Genomic DNA, 27,141 nt, shown 5'->3' with positions numbered 1-27,141 from the left:
TTTAAATGATGCGACTTTAAGTTATGTAATTTAGATAGAAATTTTATTTCCTAATTGGAAGTTGAAATCATTGTTAGAATGAAAATGCTAGTACTGTACTACTATATCTCAATGCTAAAAGTAAGCTGGTGCAGACTTTGTAAAAAGTGTTTTGTCAGTACAGCATATTGGGAAAAATATTTTGGATTATGTTTCAAATAAAACATTCAGCTGGACACTGCATTTTTTAATATTTTAAAAATGCATCATTATTATGCTTCAGAAGTATGTTGCTCGTACTGGATATTTACTGGATACAGGAGCCTTTTTACAAACACTACCTATCCCAGGATTAGTAAATGCTTAGTTCATGAGATCTGGATGGTTCATTTTTTCTTTATTGATTGATCTTGTCTGAAATATAGGTTTGTTGGCCGAAAAGGTAATTATGCAAATTGGATTTTGAGTCTATGGAGGCCATATATGTTGCCCTGTGATATTTATAATTTAAGTGGTAGGTTTTATGCCCCCACTTACTTTTGGCCATTAACTGTTTATTCTTTGTTTTGTCTTTAGGGATTAGTTTTTATGGTTACCCAGGTATTTGAATTGAGAGTACATGTCTGATAATTCTTTTCTTTTATGTGGAGTTGTTAACAAGATTTGTTGATTTTATAAGTATGCTAAGTTAAACTTGAATAAATTTACAGACAGAGACATGAAATATATATATTTTGAACACATCCAGCATATGTATTCAGATCTGTCTTGGTTGGATAATTTTCCAATCTGCTTGAATCTATACTTAGAAATTTAACTTTTGGTTGGTTTTCTGTGTACAGTGTCAAGTCTATGCTTGTAAAATTTTCTTTTTATTTTTTTTATTTACATATTTTTATTATTACTGTCTCTTAGTAATGTATGAGATTCTGCTTAAGGATGTAAACTGTCACTGACATTTTAAATGCTAGTTGGTGTTTTGTAAGCTTATTGTACTTAGCAGTAAGATGTTTAATGTTTTGTGAGATGGTTCATGTTAAGGAAGTCTATATATTAAATATAAGAACAAGTAGTAATATTGTATTTGAGGACACTGGAGCTATTTTTCAGAACATTATTGTCATTTGGTCTTTTTCATGGAACATTGACATGTTGGAATTTTGAGCTATAGAGCATTTGCTGAGGGAAATAAATATAATACAGTCGGTCCTCATATAACACGTGTTTGCATTACACGAATTCGATCATACATGATTTATAAATAGGGGAACGTTATCTTATATAACACGAACCGAATTCGCTTATACACGATTCGCCTTTGTGTTTACAAGAAATGGCAGTCGAATGCGGAATCACCCCAACTGAACGCAACACGATAGGAACGAAGAAGATTCTGAAAATGTATTTATGTGTTTTATATCAGTGAAAGGGAAACACATTTCACCATAATAACGTAAAAACCAACACAATATCAGCTATCGATATAATCGCAAATGCAATTAGATGGAGTTTACTACCAGTTTATAACAGATTCCACTAGCAGAAACGCAACTGGAAATTGTTTTTATTGTTTTATGGTAGTAACCCCCAGAAGTGTGCTTTAATGAAATGTGAGGTGTTAATAGTGTATCTCGGCCTTTACGGTGTTGTTTATTCAGTTGCTACACGCGCGCAGCTTTGTTTCTGTGTATCAAGCGTGCCACCTCGTTTGTAATTGTGCTTTATTCCTTAAAAATTAGTAAAATATTTAAAAGGTGTGAAAAGGAAGCGTCCTGGCTAAGACACTGCAGATTCAGAGAGAAAAAAAAAAAGAAGCAATATCGATAAACAGAGGCGGACTGGGTCAAAAATTCTTACCTGGGAAAATTTGTAGTGGCCTCATACTACGGTTTATGGCCAAAATCACACCGGCCTCCGGCCCACAGTGGTTTCCCCCGTAAGGCTTATGGCCAGTCCGCTTCTGTCGATAGAGAAAAAATATGAAATTGTGAATCGCTTTGAGCGAAATGAAAGACCATGTGATATTGCGCATGCTACAGACCTAAATGAGGCAACGCCGAGAATTACAAAGAATGCAGAGAAAATAAAAACAACTTTCATAGCGGGAACAACTCAAAGTGTAATTAAAATCCATTAGATTAAGACACAAAGAATTGGAAGAGATGGAACGGCTGTGATCTGTTTGGATAGAAAATCAAACAAAAAGCAAGTTTGCTTACGATAGAAGCAAAAGCATTAGCAATATTTTATTACGACTTACGTATTATAAAATACGTAAGTATTTTATTACGACTATTTTATTTAATATAATAATTTTTTTACGAATAAAATATGTATTTTAATCGTTATAAAATACGTAAGTATTTTATAACGATTAAAATTAACCGATTATTTATTGTTTGGTAATGTTTTGGTTCCAAATGTGTGTTCAATCTTGGGTGGTCGGCACCTAACCCTACTTTTCCCATAGGGCCTGTTGTTTTATATTGCACGATTTTGCATTGCACGAGAGTTTCTAGGAACGCAACTATCGTGCTATACGAGGACAGACTGTATCTCGGATAAGTTGATGATAAATTGTGTACTATGGAGGAGACTTCCTTCCAACATCAAAGTGTGCAATATTAGAAGGTAGTAACTTCAGCATTAAATTTTATGGTAAATTTAGTATTGTATGTGTTACTTTGAATTTAGAATTAACAATACTGTAGTATTTTAAACAGCTGTTTTCAAAGTCTTTTTCTTTATGGTTTACCATATTAATAAACCACATACCACATTTACCACATACTTTACTTACTAAATACACTGCATTTCAGAAGTTATAAAATACAGCAAGTCCCTGACTTACATAAGCCCAAGTTACATAACTTCAGACTTACAGAATTTTTTTTTTTCACTCATTTTTTTTCAATTTTATTTTTTAGGATTGTAAAATTTAAAACGGTAAAAAGAAAAATAGCAATCAATAACAACAAACATGGAATGCACAAATTGCACAAGTAACAAGTTTATGAAGCTTAAAAAATAGGAATGAAGAGAAGATTCTGAAAAGTTTTATTATTTTTTTTATATATGACTGAAGATTTCAGTGGAGGGGACACACATTTCACCATAATGTAAAAATCCACAAAATTCCAACTATTGGTATTATCGCAAATTCAATAAGATAGAGTTTACTACCTGTTTATAATGAATTATACTAACAGAAAAGCTCAATAAACTGGAAAGTGAGCATTGTTTTTGTTTTATGGTCGTGACCTCTAGAAATGTGCTTTAGTAAAATGTGAGCTCGTGTGTGGTGATAGAAACACACCGCTTGTGTGTGTGTGTGGTGTGTTTCTGTCTTAAGTTCAAATCCACGTGTGGACAGGTTTTGCCGCTCCCACAAACGAAAAGTTTTTAATTATATTTAATCACTTTATTGACTTAATTGTTAGATTAAATTATTTTCTATAAGTAGCTTATAGACATAGTCAAGCTCAGTGGTTTATTTTGAATTTATATAGCACGATTTTGAAAGTAAATAATACCTTGTGTCCATAGATTAACCGTTCTTAACTTGCTGCCATTGTTATAAGATACAATGTGTGCTAGCCTAAGGTTTAATGGAAAACTAGATAGCGAGTATAGTAGTATCAATTAATCAGTAAAATTTATTAATCTTATTAAATTTCATTGTCAATTGAATTGTACTTTTTTAACTAAATAAATATAGTGACCTAGTTATTACAAATATAACATCAAAAATTAATACATATAAGTTGACTGGGAATAAGAAAGTCATATAACGTAACTCGGGATAATATTACATACCGAAATACATATATATAGTGTTACAACTGCATTGGGATATAGGTTTAGGGTTATATTTTGTATTGGAATTTTATTGAACTTGAATAGATATCATGACTCAGACCTGAGCAGCAAAGCAAAAGGCTCAAACTAGTGGAAGTGCTGTGGCTCAGGGAAGAACTGAGGGGGGGGCCAGTTGGCCTCTGAATCACAGTCTGTTGAAATGCACTGCTTGTTTGATGTTTGTGGAGCAATCAGGAACGGGACATGATATATTCCCAAGGGGAATGTCTTTGTGTGTGTGCGCGATGTAAGGAGTGGGAGGAAATCGGGCGCCAACTCGGCATTGTTGTGGCATATGAGAGCTTGAAGGACTGGGTGGATGCCCTCGAAGGATTTAAATTGAGGGGCCCATCAAGCTCTCAGCTGCCCACATCAATGCCAGAGCTTGCACTTAAACATCGTGCAACACAGCGGCAACACCCAAGGCAGACTGCGCCGGTCCCAAAGGACCGGCGCAGTCTGCCTTGTTGTTTTTGTTGCACATGGAAGACTACTGCACAAATTGGAGCAATGTGGCATTGGAGGTAAATTTCTGCTATGGATGAAGGGATGGTTGAGTGGGAGAAGACAGAGTGGTAATCAATGGACACTGCTCTTCATGGACTAATGTTATTAGTGGAGTCCCTTGGGGTTCAATGTTCTGTCCATTGTTTTCTGTATTTATAAATGATATTGATGATAGGATATCAGGCTTAATGTTTTATTAAAATTATAAATGATATTGATGATAGGATATCAGGCACATGAGGAGTTATTCAGCGAGGGGAATGCCAGAGGTGTATTCAACTCTAGCAGTAAGCTACAGAATCTTGAAATAACTGGGAGTAAAGTGGAGGAGAAACTGTTGAAGATAAACACAAGAAAGGCACCCGGGGTGGATGGGATCTATCCAGTTATATTAAAGGAGGCAGCAAAGGAAGTAAGCAAACCTTTAGCCATAATTATGAGAGCTTCCTTGGACTCAGGGGAGGTACCCATAGACTGGAAATGTGCAAATGTGACCCCAATTCACAAAGGAGGATCAAAGGCTGACACAAGTAATTATAGACCTGTGAGCTTAACTTCTGTTCCAGGAAAATTAATGGAGGCACTGGTTAAAGAAGCACTGCAGGATCATTTAGACAAGACTTCAGTTATAGCTCAGACACAGCGTGGTTTTGTTAAGGGGAAGTCTTGCCTGACCAACTTGATTGGATACTATGATGCAGTCACAAAAGAACTGGATGCAGGGAATAACTTTGATATTATATACTTGGATCTTAGAAAGGCTTTTGATACTGTTGCACATGGAAGACTGCTACACAAATTGGAGCAGTGTGACATTGGAGGCAAATTGCTGCTATGGATAAAGGGGTGGTTGAGGGGGAGAAGACAGAGTGGTAATCAATGGACACTGCTCATCGTGGACTGATGTTATTAGTGGAGTCCCTCAGGGCTCAGTGTTGGGTCCATTATTGTTTTCTGTATTTATAAATGATATTGATGATGGTATATCGGGCTTAATGTCCAAGTTTGCAGACGATACAAAGGTTGGCAGGGTTGTCAAGGACACTACTGACACTATGCTGCTGCAACAGGATCTGGAAAGGTTGAGCAGATGGGCTGAGAGGTGGCAAATGAAGTTTAACATTGACAAATGTAAAGTACTACACATGGGAAACAGCAACCCCAGAGCAACGTATCAACTCTGTGGTACTACACTGACAGTGGTAGAGAATGAAAGGGACTTGGGGGTGGTTGTGCAGGCAGATATGAAGTTCTCTGAGCAGTGCAGACGGGCTGCAAGAGTAGCTCATGGAGTATTGTCAATGATATACAGGAATTTTTCCAGCGGGGATAAGGAGGTGATTATTCCATTGTATAAGGCGATGGTCAGGCCACACCTAGAGTACTGTATACAGGTCTGGAGACCTCATTTCAAGAAGGATGTAGAGCTGCTGGAACGAGTACAGAGAAGGGCAACAAGATTAGTGAATGGAACAAAGGGGTGCTCTTACGAAGAAAGGCTTAAGTTTTGCAAATTACAGTGTCTGGAGACTAGGCACCAGCGAGGTGATCTGATAGAGGTGTATAAAGCCTTGAATGGTTTAAGCATGCTCAATGCTGATGGGATTCTTCCTCTAGCTCAGAAAAATCACCTGAGAGGGCATAAATTCAAATTGAGGAAAGACAGATGTAGGATAGACGTGCGGAAATTTGCCTTTAGCCAGCGGGTGGTTGGTTGGTGGAACAGACTTCCATCCCTTGTGGTGGAGGTTGATAGCCTAAATAAGTTTAAGGCTCAGCTGGACAGGTATTTTGAACGAACAGAGGGGTGAAGTGGAAGTGGGTTTTTTTTTTTTTGGCTGATGCTGCATAAGCTTGCTTTCTTGCATCAAATGCCTCTACTAATGCTAATGCTAATGTCCAAGTTTGCAGACGATACGAAGGTTGTTAATGGCACTAATGACAGTACACTGCTGCAACAGGATCTAGAAAGTTTGAGCAGATGGGCTGAGAGGTGGCAAATGAAGTTTAACGTTGACAAATGTAAATTACTACATATTGGAAGCAGTAATCCCAGAGTAACGTATCAACTCTGTGGTACCACACTGACAAGTGTAAAGTGTATTTAGTGTCTAACGGCACCAGGGGTTTCCCCCATCTCCGCATTGCTTTCATTGTGGGTGTACCAGTTCACTGGGAAGGCCGGAGATTTAAAAGTGTATGGATATTGTACATGTGTAGTGTTGTGTTCTGTTGTTCATCTGGCCGTTTAGCCGCTGGACCCCTACTGAGGCCCAACGTTGCCAACACTTGGCTCCGTGGAGGCAGACCAGATACACCAGTATTTTTAGATAAGTACTCTGGCAGGTCCTGCCACCTAATTTCCTGAGATTTCAGTGGCTAGGACCTATATATAAAAAAATAAAAGGGGGGGAGAAGAGGGATAAATGCTTGAATCTTATTAAGCCGAAAGAGGTTGCAAGTGTATCGAGGTTGGCATTTAAAATTTTTACGTTGTGGGGCATTTGCTTTTCGCTGGCGATATAGGTAGAGTAGGGGGAGAGACAGAAGGCTGGGGAAAAAGACAGAAATATGGGGTCAATAGAGAAGGCGACCCCAGGTATATCAGTGGGGCATGCCCTTGCCCCACCAGAGGGAAAAGAGTGGGGAAGGAGCAGAAAGACCTTCCCCTCACCCCACCAGGGATAGGGAGAGAAAGTGGGCTGGGCAAGGGAGCCCTGCCCAGTTCGCCATAGCAGCAATTTGCAGTGCCCTCCAGCAAGTGCAGTCTGATGATGACTCGTTGGTGGGGCTTGGTCCTTTTCTAGGTGTGTGGTTTCTTCCTGGGAGCAACGACATCCTGGCTGGAGCCACTCCCATTTACCACACTGACAGTGGTAGGGAATGAAAAGGACCTGGGGGTAATTGTGCAGGCAGATATGAAGTTTTCTGAGCAGTGCAGATGGTTTGCAGGAGTAGCCTCATGGTGTCTTGTCAATGAATTTTTCTAGCAGCGATAAGGAGGTGATTATCCCCTTGTATAAGGCAATGGTCAAGCCACACCTTGTGTACTGTATACAGGTCTGGAGGCCTCATTTTAAGAAGGATGTAGAGCTGTTGGAACGAGTACAGAGAAGGGCAACAAGATTAGTGAATGGAACAAAGGGTTGCTCTTACAAAGAAAGGCTTGAGTTTTGCAAATTACAGTTTCTGGAGACTAGGCACCTGTAAGGTGATCTGATTGAGGTGTATAAAGCCTTGAATCCCATCCACACCGTTCGGTGCGGATGGGATTCTTCCTCTTGCTCAGAATAATCGCCTGAGAGGGCATAAATTCAAATTGAGGAAAGATGGTTGTAGGATAGATGTGCGGAAGTTTGCCTTTAGCCAGCGGGTGGTTGATTGCTGGAACAAACTTCCATCTGTCATTGTAGAAGTTGATAGCTTAAATAGATTCAAGGCAGAACTTGACAAACATTTGGAGTGAGTGGATGGATGAAATAAGGGGTGTTTTTTTTTTTTTTTTTTTTTTTTTGGCTGATGCTATATAAGCTTTCTTTCTTGCACCTTGTGCCTATCCTAATGCTAAGTTGAAATTTACATTGTCCTGTCATTTTCAACGATTTCGCGTCAAACTATCATCATGTAGTGTGCACTTCATTTGCATGTTGTAAGGTGTGACGGCATTTCTTGGAACTTAACCCTGTGAAGTTCTTTACAGAAAATTTCATTTTGACAGGTTCACGGTGCTGACTAAGAGAATAAGTGACAGTGGTACTAGTAAATCTTCCAAGAAAAGAAAAGCAATTGATTTGGATCAGAAAATTAAAATAATAAGGATGTATGAAAATGGTCAAACATAACAAGTATTGCATGGAATTAAATTTGTCGGTGTCAACAGTGGGCACAATTTTCTGCAGTGTGTTGTGTTGGGTTGTTCAGTGTGGTTGCCACCACAAATATACTGGGAAGAATAAAACTGGTTAGCAAGCATTTGCTCATGTCTTAGCTGGCTCTTGGCTGTTTCTGAGTCCCTTACCTTTTCAGATTCTGAAAGTTGGTTCGTGACAGTTGGTAATTTTTGAAGACAAAAGCTATTGCAGTAGTGTCCTTAATTCGTAATGAAGGTGTAGTCCATATTAAAGTCCAAATTATAAAATGTAATTACTGGAAGTCCTTCATCATTTTGTTAATTTGTCTCCACTTGTCTATCACATGTACACCACAGTCCAAGACAGCTTACTTTGGGTAAGTTGTCATGGACTGTGGTGTGCATATGATTTCATTTATGAAAAACTAAATAAATAATAATGGAGACAAGTGAAAACTCAATAAATAATATACAAGCAAACTTGTATATTATTGGTCAGCCCCATTATTCATCATTTTCATTGTTTGTCATAGTTCTAGGAATATAACTATGACAAATAATGCAGACTTCCTGTGTGCAAATTTATTAAAATAAAATTTTAATAAATTTGCTTCTTGAAAGTTTTTTTTGCTTCTTTTTAAAATTTTTAAAAAGCAAATTTCTTCACATTTCAGCAACATATATTGGTTTATATGGTATAAGGACACATGACAAGAAAAGAGCAAATTTAGGAAAATGTTAATATTTAAAATAAAGTAGAATACAAATAAGATTTTTTTAAACAATATACTTTAATTGTGCTGAACATTAATCTATAAATTTAACCAGGTGAACACGTGCTCTTACGAAATCATGATTTATATATTGAAGAACTTGGAAACCTGTTAAGTAAAGGTGTCCTGTTATAGTCTCATTTGCAATGTTCTTATTCATTTCTCTTTAAGCATAGAAATATATTTTGACTTTCTCATCAGAATTAAGAAATTTAATAAGACTGTCTCCATCTTCTGCTGTCAAGTAATTTAATTTTTTCTTGTTTAATTTATTCTTCATTTTCTTTCACTTGCTGTTGCATCTGTAGATTTTTCCTCCTTGAAATGTGCTGTTGCTATTTCATCTTCTAGCTACATTCTTCTATCACCCACATACTTTTCACCACTGTAGTGCAACACATCTTGACACTCGTTATCTTTGACTCCATCTGTATAAATAAGAACATTGTTGGCATTTAAGTTCTTTTCAACAACTTACTATTGTATTCTGGTTTTCTTCATTTCAACTAGGAGCCCATTTATAATTGCACATTTTATGTGATAATTTTTAATGTTAGCCACAGTCTTTTCTCTTCTCAGAATTTTCAGAAAAATCAAACTCCAGTTGTTTCCCTTGATGTAAATGTTTACAACTCGTTATAACTCTCTATGATACTCAGAAATAAATAAATAATATATATATATATAAAATATTAAGGATAATAGAAAATGATAGAAAAAAGTAAATCAATCAAATAATAATACTTTCAGGGACTTAAGAAAACACAAAAAAAAAATATATATATATATATATTATCGCTTTTTACCCACAATCTAATGACTTCAACTGGGGCCAACCACCCAGACTGAAGGCAAAAAGCAACAAGAGGTTCTCTGTTTCTGTAATGATCAATATATGCTAAGTAATTTAAATCTATACCAAATATAAACCAATATAGGCCAAATATAAATCAAATGTAGTAAATAGAAAGTTAAGAAATTTTTGAAATATTAGAATCAAAAGTAAGAAAATATAAGTAAAATATAAATGTAAGCATATATTAATGGAAAATAAATTTTTGAAACTTATCGCTTTCCTGAAGTGATATTTCAGGTAAGCAATAGGGAAATTATTATTAATCAACTTGTACAATGCTGTTATGTTTGCTGAACAGTTGAATAAGTTGATTAATAATAATTTCCCTCTCTCTTACCTGAAATATCATTTTAGGAAAGCGATAAGCATAATTAATTTCAAAAATTTGTTTTCCGAACCCATTGTTTCAATATAATTTTCAAATAATTGTCATTTAGTGCCATGTATATATGTACATAGGATACACTTTGCATTCTTGGTGTCTTACGGCATAGAAAACTTGTACCCACTGGCTTGCAAATTACAGTGTATCATTTTTTTTTTTTTTTTTTTTTTTTATTTATACATATAGTTAAATTCACTTAAGTTCACGCTGAGGTAACATGCAAATTCAGCTCAGGAACGGATTTGCGATCGCGGTCATACCCGAGCCACAACTTATATCTTGTAATGTCTTTAAGCTGTCCTACACTCTTTATTTTTATTTCTCTGAAATTATTAGGGCAATCTGAGGATGTAGGAGAAACTATTTCTTATCTATACCACTATTTTTTGCCTTTGTGGAGTTTAGGTTCTATTATTCCTTCTCCTTTAGTTTTTCTTCTTACTATCTGCATGTTTCTCTTTGCGTTAACTTAAATTTGATTGGCTATTTGATTAGCTAATTGATTAATTATTTATTTATATTTATTTTTACTGTATTCATCACATAGAGGGCACCACATTATTTTGACAACTATTACATTATGTCCTAGATATGGTAAATATGTAGTGTGTATTATATATTTAATCTTATTTTAATCATTAAATTACGTTCTCTGTCGGGTCAACGATGATTAATATGCTCACATTTATATTTTACTTATATTTTCTTACTTTTGATTCTAATATTTCTAAAATTTCTTAACTTTCTATTTACTACATTTGATTTGTATTTGGCCTATATTGGTTTATATTTGGTTTAGATATAAATTACTTAGCATATATTGATCATTACAGAAACAGAGAACCTCTTGTTGCTTTTTGCCTTCAGTCTGGGTGGTTGGCCCCAGTTGAAATCATCTAGATTGTGGGTAAAAAGCGATAATAATATATATATATATATATATATATATATATATATATATATTTGTTTTTTTTTTTTTTTGCGTTTTCTTAAGTCCCTGAAAGAATTATTATTTGATTGATTTACTTTTTCTATCATTTTCTATTATCTTAATATTTTATATACATTATGGGTGTATTGCATGATTGCTTGCAACTGCATTGACCCATAAATATTAGTTACAGTTGCTGTCGTTATAGCTATTAACTTTCTTTTTTATCACTAATATATATATATATATATATATATATATATATATATATATATATATATATATATAAAAGCACTTTATATTGCCATTGTTGCTTAATACAATTTTAGTGAAAGGATATGCAGGGGCAGTATCTTCAAATAAAATTGCCTTAATATTTTGTTTGCATTTAATTTTTCCTTTTGAATGATTTTACTTCTTTTACAAAGTGATTGTGAAATTTATGGATTTTTATCATTAAATTTTTGTTTAGGAAAAAGCAGTCTAATGATACAAATTTGTATATAAGCAGAATGGAAACAGAAATTTCCATTCTGCTTATATACAAATATTCTGCCCTCGTTATGTTTCTACAAATATAGAGGCAGTCTGAATTATATGGGGTTTGAATTAGAGGTTTATTTTACTCTAATTTATGTCAAGAGATACAGCTGCTAATTAAAAAATATTTTAAATTATATTCCATTGGAATCTGTTTTGCAAAGGATATATTTTGGAATTATTTAAAAGTGGTTTTTATTTTTCTAGGAACGATAGGAGCTGTAACCTTACGAGGCATTTTGTGTAGTGCACTAGGTGGAGCTGCAGTTGGCTTGGGCTACTATCTAACATTGCTTCTCTGTCTTGGTATGAGAATGTTGAGAGAAAGTATTCCACAGTGGCCTCTAGTTCTTTTGGCAACATTTGCTGGTTTTTTTGGTGCTTTACTGACTTCTGTCCTTGGAGCAACATTGCAATACTCGGGTATGTGTTTTTGTACATTGTTTCCTGCAAAAAATTTTATTTATAAGAAAAGTTTGCATATTAAGAGAGAGAAGCTGTTGCTTATTCAGTATTTTTCATGACCACTTGCTTTTCATATATGATATCCACAATTTGAGTGTTTTCTGTAACAGAATGATTCTTTTTCTACCTGTTTCTAAGGAATTTTATTAGTGCTAGCTCTTATCACAAGACAAACCAGAAAGAATATTAAAAATATCATGTGAACTTGTTAAACTGGCCAGTATTAGTAGAATAACTTTCAGTATTAACCAAATGAGTGATTATCAGAAGAGCTTGTATCTTATGGATGTAAATGGGAAGGTAAATGGCTTTTTAATATCCTATATCTTACCAAGTTCACTTTCTTGAAAGGAGCTTTGAACGTCCACAGCTGTGTCAAATTTAGGCAACAGCCAGTTCACATACAGTCCACAAATACCTGTTATATTTACCTGGTGACAGTACAGTGTGATTTGGGAGTGTGCCACTGGCTACCACTTACTTTTAGTCCCTATGACATACATGCTTTGTCATGAGGTAATGCTATCTAAAATGCTTCACTCCAACAGTTTCCTCTGCAATGCTATAGATGTCTCCAGACAACTGCTTAGATGCATGATGTGCAACTGTTTGTGTACATATCAGAAACATAAAGGATTTGCTGCAGTTAAACTTTGTTTGCATCGATAATAGGATGCTGAGCTGCTGGTTTCAACATTTTTGTGGTCACTGTTCCCCTAAGGGTTTCAGCTGTGGAAGTTATTAGGACATAGTTTGCGTTATTGGCATTCACATCCTTTCAGACCTGTAAAACACCATACTTGTGGCAAACATCACATGATATACTGTGCTCCAATGTTCTTCAATGGTGACCACCAAATTGTCACCATTGAAGAACACCATGTTGAGTGACTGTTGTCTTGAAATTCAGTAGTCTCCCCCCTTTCTGATAATTAGTTTTGGAACTACAGTAAAATCTTGTTAATAGAAACTCTGCATATACAAAATACTCATTTATATGAAGCCCATACCATCCCCCTGCAAAAGGATTGACACTTTTCTATGCAAATATATTCATTTATTACAAAATTCGATTAATATGTATTACAAAGTTTGTTTTCATCCTGTGAGAAATATTGTTATTTTGTATTTGGCACTGATCTGTTAGAATTTTACTTTTGTGTAAACAAAAACAGTTTATGGTAGTTACAATGTAAGTGCACTCTGAAAAACATCATTGTGAAGGATGAGCTGTTAAATTAACAAAAGAATAAAAACAGTTTTCTAAGTTGTTTACATACACCCCTCCTCACTCTCCATGGGATTAAGGTCAGTGGCAATTGTTACACCAGTTGAAAGAGTCTTTTGCTACAGCATAGTATAATCTTTTTTGTGCTATTTTATCTGAGATGATGTCTTTAAATTAATTTAAAATTTGTTTATATTAAATCTCATCTAGGAGTGTTATGGCCACAAAACATAAATGGATGGAATTAAGCCTTGAAATTATACAGGAGGCTGATAGGATGGAACGGAGCAAAACAGACATTGCAAAAGATAAAGTAAGTAAAGGGTTGTTGCTTTTTCTTTTGCAATGTCTGTTTTACAAACTGGTTGTTCTGTACAGTCCATTCTTGAAAAATATGAGGCATAGGATATTTTTAATCTTGACGAGACAGGTTTATTTTATAATTTGCTGCCAAACAAAACATTTTCTGTTCGAGGAGAGCCTCGTCATGGTGGAAAATTAAGTAAACAAAGACTCACTGTTCTGTTATGCTGCAATTCAGATGGCAGTCCAAAACTATGCCGACTTGTGATTGGTAAGTTTTCTAAGCCAAGATGTTTTAAAGAAGTTAACAGACTTCCCTATGATTATGAAGCCAATAGAAGTGCTTAGCTTGCAGTCAATTTTCCAGTCCTGATTATCAAAAGTGGACAGAAGAATAGCTTCAGAAAAAAGGAAAGTTTTGATGATTCTAGATCATTGTATAGCACAGTGGTGTCCAACCTACGGCCTGCAGGCCTGCAATTAATTTTTAACATAAGGCCTGTGCGGAAAGTGAACTAAAATAGCATCGATTGCCACTGCGTGTACCGGCATGCAAGTGTCCAGCTCGACATCAAACAGGTACATGTGGTTCAGGGCAGTCATGTACACTAAATACAGTTATGTATTTTGATATAGCTTGTTCATTGCCTTGAATTAATTATTAATCTATTGAATTTAAAAAATCATTCTTAATGTTTCAAAAGGGGAAAATCTATTTGGAGTGTAATGTTTTTGATCCAAGGTGGACTGAAGACTATTTCTTGATTGATTACCACGAAAGAGCAATGTGTTTGGTGTATCAGGAGACTGTGTGAGTTTTTAAAAAATATAATTTAAAATGACACTGATTTCAATCATAAATCTTATGATCAACATAAAGGAGTGCTGCAAAAAGAAAAGTGTTCAAAGTTACAAAATGAATTAAGAAAACAACAAAACATACCGAAACATTTGTTGGTTTCAACGTATCAGCCAAGAAATTTATTTGCTGTACGTGCCAGTTATCAAGTTGCACATTTGATCGCTTTTGAAAGTAAACTGTTCAATAATGGTGAATTTATTAAGCGTTGTTTGTTAAAAGTTGTGGAAGAAATTTGTCCGGAGAAACGAACAATGATACAAGACATTAGTTTGTCTCAACAAACAATTATGCAAAGAGTAGAAGATATTGGAAAGAATTTGTTTGAACAACTTTTGAAAAACATAAAACAAATGAAATATTTTAGTGTGGCACTGGATGACGATACTGATGGTAAATGACACAGCCCTACTCCTCATCTTCGTACATGGAATTAATGATAATTTTGTACCAGTTGAAGATTTAGCTGATCTACAGAGTATGCGTGGAACAACTACTGGTGAAAATCGTTTTTGAAAATTTTTGCCAATCTATTGAAAAGTTAGGATTAAATATTAAAAACCCGATAGGAGTCACAACTGGCGGTGCAAAAAATATGATTGGTAAAAACATTGGGCTTATGGGTAGAATAACCAAGAAAATGATAGATATCGGAACTGAAACTCTGATTGGAATTCACTGCATTGGGCATCAAGAAGCTTTTTATAGGAAAGTATTGGATCTCCAACACTTTATGAAGTGGTTATTTCAATTGTAAATTTTACAAGATCACATGGCCTTAATGTGGCCGTTGAAACATCACTGAATGTTTCAACACAGAATAAGGGAAACCAATAAAACTATTTTTCAAGATCAAACAGCCACTCTAAATATGGAGTGGCTGTTTGATCTTGAAATTCATATATACATTTCTAGCCATTTAAATGCTCTTAATTTAAAACTACAAGGGAAAGGAAAATTGGTCTCATTTGTTTGGCGACATCAAATCATTTCAGAATAAGTTATTTAAATCCCAGTTGAGCAAGACAATTTAGTTCATTTTGAATGTTGTACTGAGCTAAAGGAGAAACACATTTCCAAAGAATCGTTGCCTTTCGTTATTACAATTACTTTTTGACAAGTTTGAAAGTAGATTTTCTGATATAAAATCCCATGAAAAAACATAAGCTTTTGTTTGAGAACCCATTTACTTCTATGGCTGAAAACTACAATCCCAGATTGCTACTTGAAATTATTGATCTTCAAGCCAAAATATGATTCAAAAATCAGTATATAGACTGCAAAAATAAACTATTTGAATTCTACAAGGCTTTCCCATCTGAAGATTTTCTGCTAATAAAAGAAAATGACATGAAAATGGCTACTTTGTTTAGATCAACATATATTTGCAAGCAGATTTTTTTCACTTGTAAAATTAAATAAATATTTAAAAAGAAACAGAATACTAAACACGAGAGGTATTAGAACCTATAGAACCCTGCATGGGTTGCAGGTTGAGAAGACGAAAGAAGATATTTGTTGACATTAGACTTGAACTTCTGCACACTTTAATTTTCAGGTATTACGTATGAAGGCAGGTTGCTCCAGAAAATGGCAGTTGAATGAATAAATGAGGAAGATGAAAAGTTGATTCTGTGAGTTTGAAGTTGGACAGTAAATGGATGTTGGTTTGTGGTGGCACGTGTTTGGACTGTTTTGAAAGAGAGAGCGGGAATTATAGAAGCAAATTCAGAAAAACAGTGCCCATGGAAGTATATGTAGAAAAGGCATGCAGCAGAAACAGTATGTCTATGTGACAGCGAGTGGGGAGAGACTGTTAGAGATCAGTCATTAATTAACCTAACTGCCCCCTTCTGAATAGAATCTAGAAGCCTGAGAGAGGTTTTGGGGGCACACTGCCCTAGATGTGGGAACAATATTCCACGGTAGGACAGATTTGCGATTTGTACAGAGTGAACAGCTGTTTGGAAGAAAAGTAGCACCCGAGAGCGAAAGAGAAAACCAAGTTTTTTAGATGCAGAGGAAGCAATATTTGTAATGTGCTTATGCCAATAGGGATTAGAAGTCAGGGTAATCCCCAAAATAGATATAATATCTTGCCTAGAAATTGTAGTGTCATCAAAGATAAGCATAAAGCAGAAGAATCGTTTTTGTGAGATATAAGACAGGACTGAGTTTTAGAAGGATTGAAATCAACTAAGTTGTTTCTCCCCCACTTGAGATCAGCATATGAGGCATTGATTGCGGTATTCGAGAAGTTGAAGCTGATTGAGCAGGGCAAGGTTTCTCAAACTGGAAAGTGGAATGCAATGTGCTGTCATCAGCAAAACTATGGATAGGATTTCCGATCAATAAAAGAAGGAAAAGAATTGAAGGAAAGAACTGAATCTTGGGGACACCAGCATTCGTGGAGAAGTTAGAAGACAGAGAGCCATCTACCATCATCCTCTGTGAGCGGTCAGAGAGAAAACTGGATAACCAATTACAAAGAACAGTTGGCAAACCATAAGATGGAAGCTTGTTTAAAAGATCTTTATGGCAAATACGATCGAAAGCCTTTGAGATGTCAAGAGCAACTGCTTGTGTTTCACCGAACTTTTCCATTGAATCTGTCCATAAATAAACCATAAATGGCACTAATGATATTAAGAGTAGGAGACCGGTGGAATTACTTAACAAGTACAGGTCACTGTTGAAAAAAAAGCATGACTTAGGGTTGAATTTGACAGTGTGTTCAATTCTGCCCAGACAGGATAGGAGGGAGTATATGACGAGAACCTTGTCAATCAATTCGGCCCTGGAAAGATTGTGCAAGGCTCAAGGGGTAGAATTTTTTTTGAGTCTGGTCTGTACTTGTTAACAGGAGAGACTGCTTCTACAGATATGGAATACACTTAAATAGAGAGGGTGCAAGAATATTTGCTGATGCTATCGAGGCAGTGTTAGGTAGTTCGGAAAACTGCTAGCTTGGGGGGGGGATACAAGGACTAATAGATTAACAGTAGCCACTGGCAGAGGTGAAAGTGACTCTTGCACCGCTTCTATTGAAATGAGTAGCAGCCTGGAAAACAAGATGCAGGGTATTTCAGAGAATGCTGGGAGTCATTGCAGTACAAGTAAACGCATGCGTTGTGTTAGGGTAGCTAAGCATAGGAACAGGTGCATGTATACTTGCGTGTACACCAATGCTAGGAGTTTGGTAAATAAATTTGATGAATTTGAGGTATTGCTCAAAACATCAAAGGCCGATATTGTTGAGATATCAGAGATGTGGTGTCACACAGATATAAGGAATGCAGAACTGGAATTTGGGGAGTACAATGTACTCCCCAAATTTCTTCCTATCCTTTCTGTACAATGTACAGAAAAGATAGGAGGGAGGAGGGGTTACGTGATTAGTTAAGAAACACATAAAATCCAAGGAAATGAAGCCAGTCGACATCGCTGGACAGTGCAGTGTCGAGTCAGTTTGGTGTGACATAAGCATTGGGAGATCAAAATTGAGAGTAGGAGTGTGTTATAGCCGTAATGACTCTGATGAGTATAATAAGAAACTGTACAGGGAAATAGAGTGGGCCAGTAAATCAGAGAGACTTATAATGGGGGATTTTAATTTCCCAGATATTGACTGGAATTTGTGGGTTGGTCACTCACACACTAGCAAGGCTTTTGTGGATTTATTGGATGATTGTTTTCTACATCAGCATGTTTGGGAGGCAACTAGAGGGAGTAATACTCTTGATCTGATTATCAGTAGTGATTCTTCATGCATTAAGAATCTGCAGATAAAGTAACCACTAGGTGGCAGTGATCACAGTGTGCTGAAGTGGGATTTACTTAAAGAGGTAACTGCCATCAGGGGTAAAGGGAAGGGTTTTTTCCTTTCGTAAAGGTGACTACGGTGGTCTGAGACAGTATCTAAATTCTATACAGTGGGACCAACTGATGATGTTACCAACAGGAAATTCAAAATGAGAAGCATTCAAAGAATTTATCTTGGAAGCTACTGGGCTTCACATACCAACTAAGAAATATTGTTCAAGGTTTAGGCCTAAATGGATGTCAGATGAAATAATGAGACATATGGCAGAGAAGAAAAATGCATGGAATACATATAAATTAATGGGTGACATGGAATTCTATGATATGCTGTGTAACCAAGTCACAAAGGATATTAGGCAGGCCAAGGCAGATTGTGAGATTTCTTTGGCAAGGGATGCAAAGAAAAACAACAAAGTTCTTTACCTATGTAAACTCTAGAAGGAAAGGGATGAATCAGATTGTTCCACTTGGATATGCTGTGTAACCAAGTCACAAAGGATATTAGGCAGGCCAAGGCAGATTGTGAGATTTCTTTGGCAAGGGATGCAAAGAAAAACAACAAAGTTCTTTACCTATGTAAACTCTAGAAGGAAAGGGATGAATCAGATTGTTCCACTGGATATTGATGGTTCAACCGTTGAGGATCCTGCTCAGGTGGCTAACAAACTAAATGAGTATTTTGCATCTACAATCACACACAAGGAGTTATTCAGGGAGTGGAATGCCAGAGGTGAGTTAAACTCTGGCAGTGAGCTAGATGATTTTGTAATAACTGAGAAGAAAGTGGAGGAGATATTGTTGAAGATAAACATAAAAAAGGCCCCTGGGGTGGACGGGACTCTATCCAGCTATATTAAAGGAGGCAGCAAAGGAAGTAAGCAAACCCTTAGTTGTAATTATGAGAACTTCTTTGGACTGAGGGGAAGTACCCATTGACTGGAGATGTGCAAATGTGACTCCAAATCACAAAGGAGGATCAAAGGGCAACACAAGTAATTATAGACATGATAGTTTAACTTCTGTTCCAGGAAAATTAATGGAGGCACTGGTTAAAGAAGCACTGCAGGATCATCTAGACAAGACTTCAGTTATAGCTCGGAAACAAGCATTGTTTTGTTAAGGGAAAGTTTTGCGTGACCAATTTGATTGGATACTATTATGTGGTCACAAAGGAACTGGATGCAGGGAATAACTTTGATATCATATATTTGAATTTTAGAAAGGCTTTTGATACTGTTGCATATGAGGACTGTTGAACAAATTGGAGCAGTGTGGCATTGGAGGCAAATTGCTTCTATGGATAAAGGGATAGTGGAGTAGGAGAAGACAGAGTGGTAATCAATGGACACTGCTCATTGTGGACTAACGTTATTAGTGGAGTCCCTCAGGGTTCAGTGTTGGGTCCATTGTTATTTTCTGTATTTATAAATGATATTGATTATGGTATATCAAGCTTAATGCCACGTTTGCAGACGATACGAATGTTGGCAGGGTTGTTAGGACACTAATGATGGTAAGCTGGCCGACCGGGCTAGCTGGGTGGGTCAAGTGCTTGCCTGGCAACACAAAGGTCGCGGGTTCGAATGCTGCCTCGGGCTTGGATCAGAGTAGAAAATGCAAAAACTTTGGGAGGTGCAATATGGCCACAGAAGCCGATGCGCCAACAACTAACAAAAAAAAAAAAAAAGAAAAGTCTGTACGCTGTTGCAACAGGATCTAGAAAAGTTGAGCAGATGGGCTGAGAGGTGACAAATGAAGTTTAACATTGACAAATGTAAAGTATTCCATATGGGAAGCAGTAACCCCAGAATAATGTATCAACTCTGTGGTACTGTACTGTACTGACAGTGGTAGAGAACGAAAAGGACCTGGGGGTATTTGTGCAGGCAGATATGAAGTTTTCTGAGCAGTGCAGACAGTCTGCAAGAGTAGCTCATGGTGTCTTGTCAATGATATTCAGGAATTTTTCTAGCAGGGATAAGGAGGTGATTATCCCCTTGTATAAGGCAATGGTCAGGCCACACCTTGAGTACTGTATGCAGGTCTGGAGGCTTCATTTTAAGAAGGATGTAGTGCTGCTGGAACGAGTACAGAGAAGGGCAACAAGATTAGTGAATGGAACAAAGGGTTGCTCTTACAAAGAAAGGCTTAAGTTTTGCAAATTAGTTTCTGGATACTAGGCACCTGCTAGGTGATCTGATTGAGGTGTATAAAGCCTTGAATGGTTTGAGCATGCTCAGTGCTGATGGGATTCTTCCTCTTACTCAGAATAATCACCTGATAGGGCATAAATTCAAATTGAGGAAAGACAGGTGCAGGATAGATGTGTCTTTATCCAGCGGGTAGTTGGTTGGTGGAACAGAGTTCCATCCTTGGTTGTGGAAGTTGATAGCTTAAATAAATTTAAGGCTGACCTGGACAGGTATTTGGAACAAACGGAGGGATGAAATGAGTGGTTTTTTTTTTTTTTTTTTTTTTTTTTGGCTGATGCTGCATAAGCTTGCTTTCTTGCATCATATGCCTCTACTAATGCTAATTGGCAACATAGGCCAGAATATCACCTGTGGATCAACACTGACTGAATCCATACTGGTAATTGTTGATCAGACAGAAGGTTTCTAGGTAGTTTTAAGAGTTGATGGTGATGTCTCCAATTTTTTAGAAAGAGTAGAAGTGGTGCCTCTGTAGCCAGGTGGGAAGGAGCAGCAGTGCATAGCACACACTTCTTGATTAGATTAGGGTTCGAGCCCGTCACCACCAAATATGGAGGATGTGGAAAGGTCAGGGAATGACCACCGCATATTCTCGGAGCAATATGGCCTTAGTTGCTAATGCTCCTAAAAACTAAAAAATAACAAAATAATATAATAAAGAGTAGAAGTAATTTGATGGGAGGGATTTGTCACCCTTTTTAGGAACTGGCTGGATATGAGCAAATTTCCCAGCAGAAGGAAAAAACTCCTTTGGAATAAGTAAGTGAATAAAGGTGGTATAGAACAGGAGTATGTTCTGGAGCGCAGGTTTTGAGAACAAGTGGAGAAATACCATCAAGACCTGGAGCTCCATTGAGAAATACCGTCAGGACATAATCTTCATTATGTATTGAGATTGGCATCAGAAATTTGCAACCAAATTTTGAACAATTATTTAAAAATATCCAGTCTCAATCATCTCTTGAAATGTTAAGTTTTGTCCAGTGAATGTTATTGTATATTGTACTTAATAAAATTTTCGAATATTTCAATTTTAGGTTTATAGATTGTAATTTTTCTAAAATGAGCATTTACAGTCAGTTTGTAATTTTTCTAAAATGAGCATTTACAGTCAGTGTGTAATTTTTCTAAAATGAGCATTTACAGTCAGTTTGTAATTTTTCTAAAATGAGCATTTAAAAGCAAAATTGAAGTATTTTTTTAAAACAAAATTGAAGTATTTCAAACAGAAACGAAAGTAAAGTATTTAAAAAAAGCAAACAAAAGTAAGTTAACCACATTTTTATAATTTTAATAAAATCTAAAAAATAAATCACTGACATATCTGTTGCACATAAGTGCTGGAAATTTGCATTTTTTTTATATATAGCTTGAAAAGAAAAAAAGAAAAAAAAATCTTTTAGGAGTAACAAGATATAGAAAATGTGACAATTTTTTCTCTAATCACTCTTTACGGCCCGCGAAACAAATCTGACTTTGAATATGGCCCCAGTACGGGAAAAGGTTGGACACCACTGGTATAGCACATTTGTTAACAATTGAGTTATCAAATATATAACTGTTATTTTTACCTCCCAATACCACCAATTTTATGCAGTCTCTGGATCAAGGCATTATTTATAACCTCAAGAGAGCATATAGAACCCACCTGATTAGGATATTTGATCTGCAACATAGAAACAGGGAACAATTTGCAGCCAAATTGGAATGTTTTGGATACTATCTGTAATCTTGTTATTGCTTGGAACAGTATTGCATCAAGTGTAATAATCAACTGCTTCAGAAAAAGTGGCTTTGGAGAGAATATCATTGAAAAACATGGTCCTGCAGATGAACTTGATAGCAACATTGAGGAATGGGGGAATTTGAAGGAGCATATGGATTTTGTTGGTGAATTTGAAGAGTTTGTGAAAGTGGACAATGAAGTTGATACCACAGTAATGCCAACATCAGAAGAGCTGCTGAGCACCAAGCAAAACGATGATGTATTTGTTAACAGCAAAAGTGAAGAAGCGTACACACACACACACACACACCTAAAAAAAGATTCCCAAAATGCATTCAGCATAATAGAGAATGTGTTGGCCTGCACTAATGTTCATAAAGAAACAACTATTGCATTTGATGTCTGTGCGGTAGTTAAAAATTCATATAGGACAAAAACTGTGCAAACAACATTGGATTCTTTCTTTAAATTAGATTAATTTATTTAAAAATTAATGGTTTGTATGTCTCCTTTTTTTATGATTGTAATTCATTTTTACTGTGATACTAAAATATTGTATATATCAAAATATATACAAGTAGTCCCTGAGTTACATAACTTCGGACTTACGTAAATTTTTTTGGTAAAATCGTAAAGATACTTTCTGTATAATTTTTCAGAGTGAAATTGAATGAATTAACAATAAGTATAAGTTTTTATTTTCGTTCCCATACAAATTATGCTGGATAATAACCTGCTGCATTAACTAGAATCTAGGTAAATAACTAGAGTTAACCTTTCATTTTCTGCTTTAAAAATTCTGAATAAATATTTCACAACATGTGATTTAGACAGGTGAACTGTGTCGAAGCGCTTCAGAAAAAACCCCCACAATGTTCAAGCCACCTACACTGTCTTCCATCGGCTATTTCTTTGGAGAATTACACTCTAGCCCTTTTTCTTGACATCCTTTCCTTCCTTTCTTTCTGGATTGTAGAATAAGTTCAGTTTTGTTTGAGAGTGAAGTGGGAGCTTCTATTTGCATTTTGTTTGTAATATTTGTTACACATGTCTGGTTATTGTGGTGAACTTGAAATTCATGTTGTCCTACCATTTTCAAAGACTTCACATCAAACTACCATTTTTGAGGATCTTAAAAAGAAGAATGATGATACTGAAACCACCTTTATTGCAAGTCATGGTTGGTTTGATAGGTTTTGTAAGAGAAGCGGATATCAAAACGCTGCCATAAGTGGTGAAACAGCAAGGGCAGATGGTGAGGCTGCCAAAAAATTCAAGGACAAATTGGATGAGATTATAAGAATTGGTGGCTATTTGCCACAACAAATATTTAATGTGGATGAGACTAGCCTTTCTTGGAAAAAAATGCCTAGTAGGACTTGTATTTCTATTGAAGAAAAGTCAATGTCAAAAGTCAATCAAAAGAAAAGTCTGGGTAAAGCTGCCAAAGACAAGGTTTTGGCAGCTTTACCCAGTGTGTGTGTGTGGGGGGGGAGAACATAGCGGGTTATAAATTTAAACCTTTAGTGGTTTATCACCCAGAAAACCCACTGGCTTTTAAGGGCATTGACAAGATATCGTTTCTGTTTCAGCTTCAGGGCTAACTCAAAGGCCTGGGTAACAATAACCATGTTCAAAGAATGGTTTCTAATTGTGTTTGTCCCTGAAATTGAAAAATATTGTTTACCAATGTCATTGCCTTTTAAGATGCCCCTTGACAACACTTCCGGTCATCCTAAATATCTAGATGATCTGCATAACAATATCGAGATGGTGTACTTCCAAATACAACAACTTTGATTCAACCAATGCCGACCGAGCTAGCCGGGTGGGTAAAGTGCCTGCCTGGCAACCCAAAGGTCGCGGGTTTGAATCAAAGTACTGCAAAAACCTTAGGAGGTGCATTATGGCCACAGAAGCCGATGCGCCAACAACTACAAAAAAAAAAAAAAAAAAAAAAAAAGCAACCAATGGATCAAGGAGTTATCCGTGCATTCAAAGCTTATTACATACGGACAACATTTTCTGAGGCTATAAATGCAACAGAGCATGAATCTGTGGCAATTTTGGAAGGTGTTTAATGTATTTGATGGAACACACAACATTGTCTTACTGAAGTATGGAGATGAAGTGGTGTTTGGACTGCTGATTTTTGGAGACATTACTATGAATGGATTATCTTATGATTTTCTGGAAACTGCACGTCTGTGCTGATGGAATTTTACAATAGAAGGCTGTACGTATTTCAGCAGGACAGTGCTTCCTGCTATAAGTGTAATAACCTGGTTGAAAGACAAATTTGCAGTTTCTGACTAGCTCATACACCTAATCTAACCCTGTAGTGGGCACACTGTGGGATAAATTGGAGATGTGTGTAAAATTGATTATGGAAGTAGCCTTTGTAAGCTGCATTAAATTTCCCCTGTGAGAGGAATGACAAAATATTTCTGTTGAAACTTTCTAAAAATTGGCTGAAAGTTTACAATGTTGGCATATCTGCAACTTCTTCCATACAGCTGTTTATGTGAATGCCAAAGGTGAACCTACAGTCATCTAAGTTGAATGTTTTAGTCACTTATACAAACATCTTTTAACATCTCAATACTTTTGATAACAATATACAGGCACTCCCCGACTTACACAGTACTCGATTTCCATAAATTTGTCTTTAAGTAAGTTTTTGCCAGCCAGTGTAAACTTAAAAAAAATTGTGGAAATGCATTTTGCATCACGTAGGAATAAATGGAGGTATTGTGAAAACATCGCAATGTGAACCCAATAACACATTGTTTTTTTGGTAATTCGTTCCAAGACCTCAGAATTTCAAATTTTTGCTATATAACAGCTATTTATCACTCTAAAAGGTCATTTTTATAATAGAGCCTACCCTTTCATCGTTCTCATATGTTCTGTTATAAGAATCAATTTTGAATGGCTTTGTTGATATTTTTCTAAAGAACATTTCTGGAGGTCACTACCATAAAACAATTTGCACTTTCCAGTTTATTGGGCTTTTCTGTTAGTGCAATCTATTATAAATGGGTAGTAAACTCTTATTGCATTTGCAATAATCCCCAATAACTGGAATTGTGTGGGTTTTTACGTTATTATGGTGAAATGTGTTCTCCTTCACTGAAATCTTCATTTCTATTTATTTATTACAATGATGAAGGAAAAGTGACCAATGGAAAGTGGAAGTGCTAGGAAAATTAACAAAATTGATTTAGAAATTAAGATAAAAATGATTAAGTATGAAGCAGGACAAAGTTTGTCATCTATTGTATGGAAATTAGGTGTTGCTGCTTCAACAGTGAATAGTATTTTAAAGGATAGTGCAAGTATAAAAGAACACGTTAAAGGATTAATGCATTTAAGACCAACAGTGATCACAAAACAGCATTCAGTTGCTGTATCGAAGATGGAAAAGCTATTTATAAAAAAACTTTTTCTTGTTTATACTCTGGCATGACCACCAGGGCAGTTCAGTTTACAGTATATCATTAATACAAACTTTAATCGTATTTAGCAGTCATGGGCTTGAACCCTGGTCCACTCAAAGAGACAGTGCTACTGCATTCACGCTCCTGACCACTCGGCTACTGGAAAATCAGATTCAGAAGCGAGTGCCCTTGAGTCTAATGACCAAGCAAAAGCAAGAAGTATTTATGAAGATATTAAGGATAAGTACGGCGAACTCAAAGTTAAGTTTGTTGCAAGTAACAGGTGGTTTAATAGGTCAAGCATCATGCTGATTTCCACAACATTAAAGTATGCAGTGAAGTCGCCAGTGCCGATTCTGCAGCAGCAGAGAAATTTTGTGATATGTTAAAAAAAAAAAACCCTTCTAAATTTCCACAGCTCCCAACCTCTGCAGCAGCATACTTATCAGCTGGAGACATTGAGTCTGGCAACGATGCTTGAAAGGTAAAACTCAGTTTTTTTAGTTTTATAATTTTGAAATTTTTGTAATTGCACATTTTGTAATTTTTCCTACACTTGAGATTAATAAAAAATTGAATAAATAATTCTATTTACATGTTCATCGAACATTTCTTTTTTGCTTCAATCAATTTCAGCAAGCATAGTTGTGAGTGCTGCATAAGCATTTAGGGAAATTCTGACACTTAAAACTCAACTTGCGCAGAGTTCTGTGGAACGCAACCCTTACATAAGTCAGGGATGCCTGTAGTTGCATCTCACATCCTTGGTTGTTTTGATATTCACCTTAACCAGCATAACCATTTTATTTTTGCAGTGCTATATAAAATTAAGTTCAAAGATCATTCTTAGACTTTGTTTTATCCCTCTGTCAATAAAAATAAATTTAAAAGAAATTGACTTTCTTAGTGATTTTTTTTTCTTTTTCTAAGCTATGTTTATTTGGTGATAATAGCTTCCAATTTGAATAGATATTCTATCATATTTTTCAGGTTTTGATTCAAGAATTGGACTTGTAGTTGATTTTCCAGGTCCAGAAATACAGTACATTAGCGGAACTTCCTTTTTGGATAGCCATTCAATCAGTCTTGTATCTTCACTTGTGACTTCTGTGTGTACCCCACGATTAGCAATGTATATGTGGACTTTTTTCACATAAATGTTCTTGTGATCTTTGCATTTTTTTCAGTACTTAAGTAATTATTCTTTTTAATGTTAAATATATACTTATATTCCTAAAAGTGTTCAATGTTTGACTCTTTTAGTTAAGATTCCATTGTGCTTGTTACTGTATCATTAGACACGTTTGTGTATGATTGTAAGAATTTTTATTAATATTATTGAAACTTGAATATGTTAAGGGACTAACTTTTCACTGAGAGATAACTTATTGGTATAAGCGATTGTG

The 27,141-nt window shown here is 35.9% G+C and overlaps 1 protein-coding gene across 2 annotated transcripts in view; it reads left to right on the top strand.

Annotated features, from left to right (window-relative positions):
- The window catches only part of LOC150090509 (transmembrane protein 19-like), a 99,151-nt gene extending 72,254 nt beyond the window's left edge, over positions 1 to 26,897 (top strand). For both annotated transcript variants that reach the window (XM_090378569.1, XM_090378562.1), the window contains exons 5-6: positions 11,887 to 12,102; positions 26,726 to 26,897. In XM_090378569.1, coding sequence (XP_090234695.1) covers positions 11,887 to 12,102; positions 26,726 to 26,892 — 383 coding nt within the window. In that variant the 3' untranslated portion in view covers positions 26,893 to 26,897. The remainder of the gene's footprint in view (positions 1 to 11,886; positions 12,103 to 26,725) is intronic.
- The last annotated feature ends 244 nt before the right edge of the window (positions 26,898 to 27,141 follow it).

This window comes from Mastigoproctus giganteus, chromosome 1 (genome assembly GCF_048544385.1).
Source record: "Mastigoproctus giganteus isolate SK-2022 chromosome 1, ASM4854438v1, whole genome shotgun sequence".
Taxonomy (NCBI): Eukaryota; Metazoa; Arthropoda; class Arachnida; order Uropygi; family Thelyphonidae; genus Mastigoproctus; species Mastigoproctus giganteus.
This window is presented reverse-complemented; position numbering and strand designations above follow the sequence as displayed.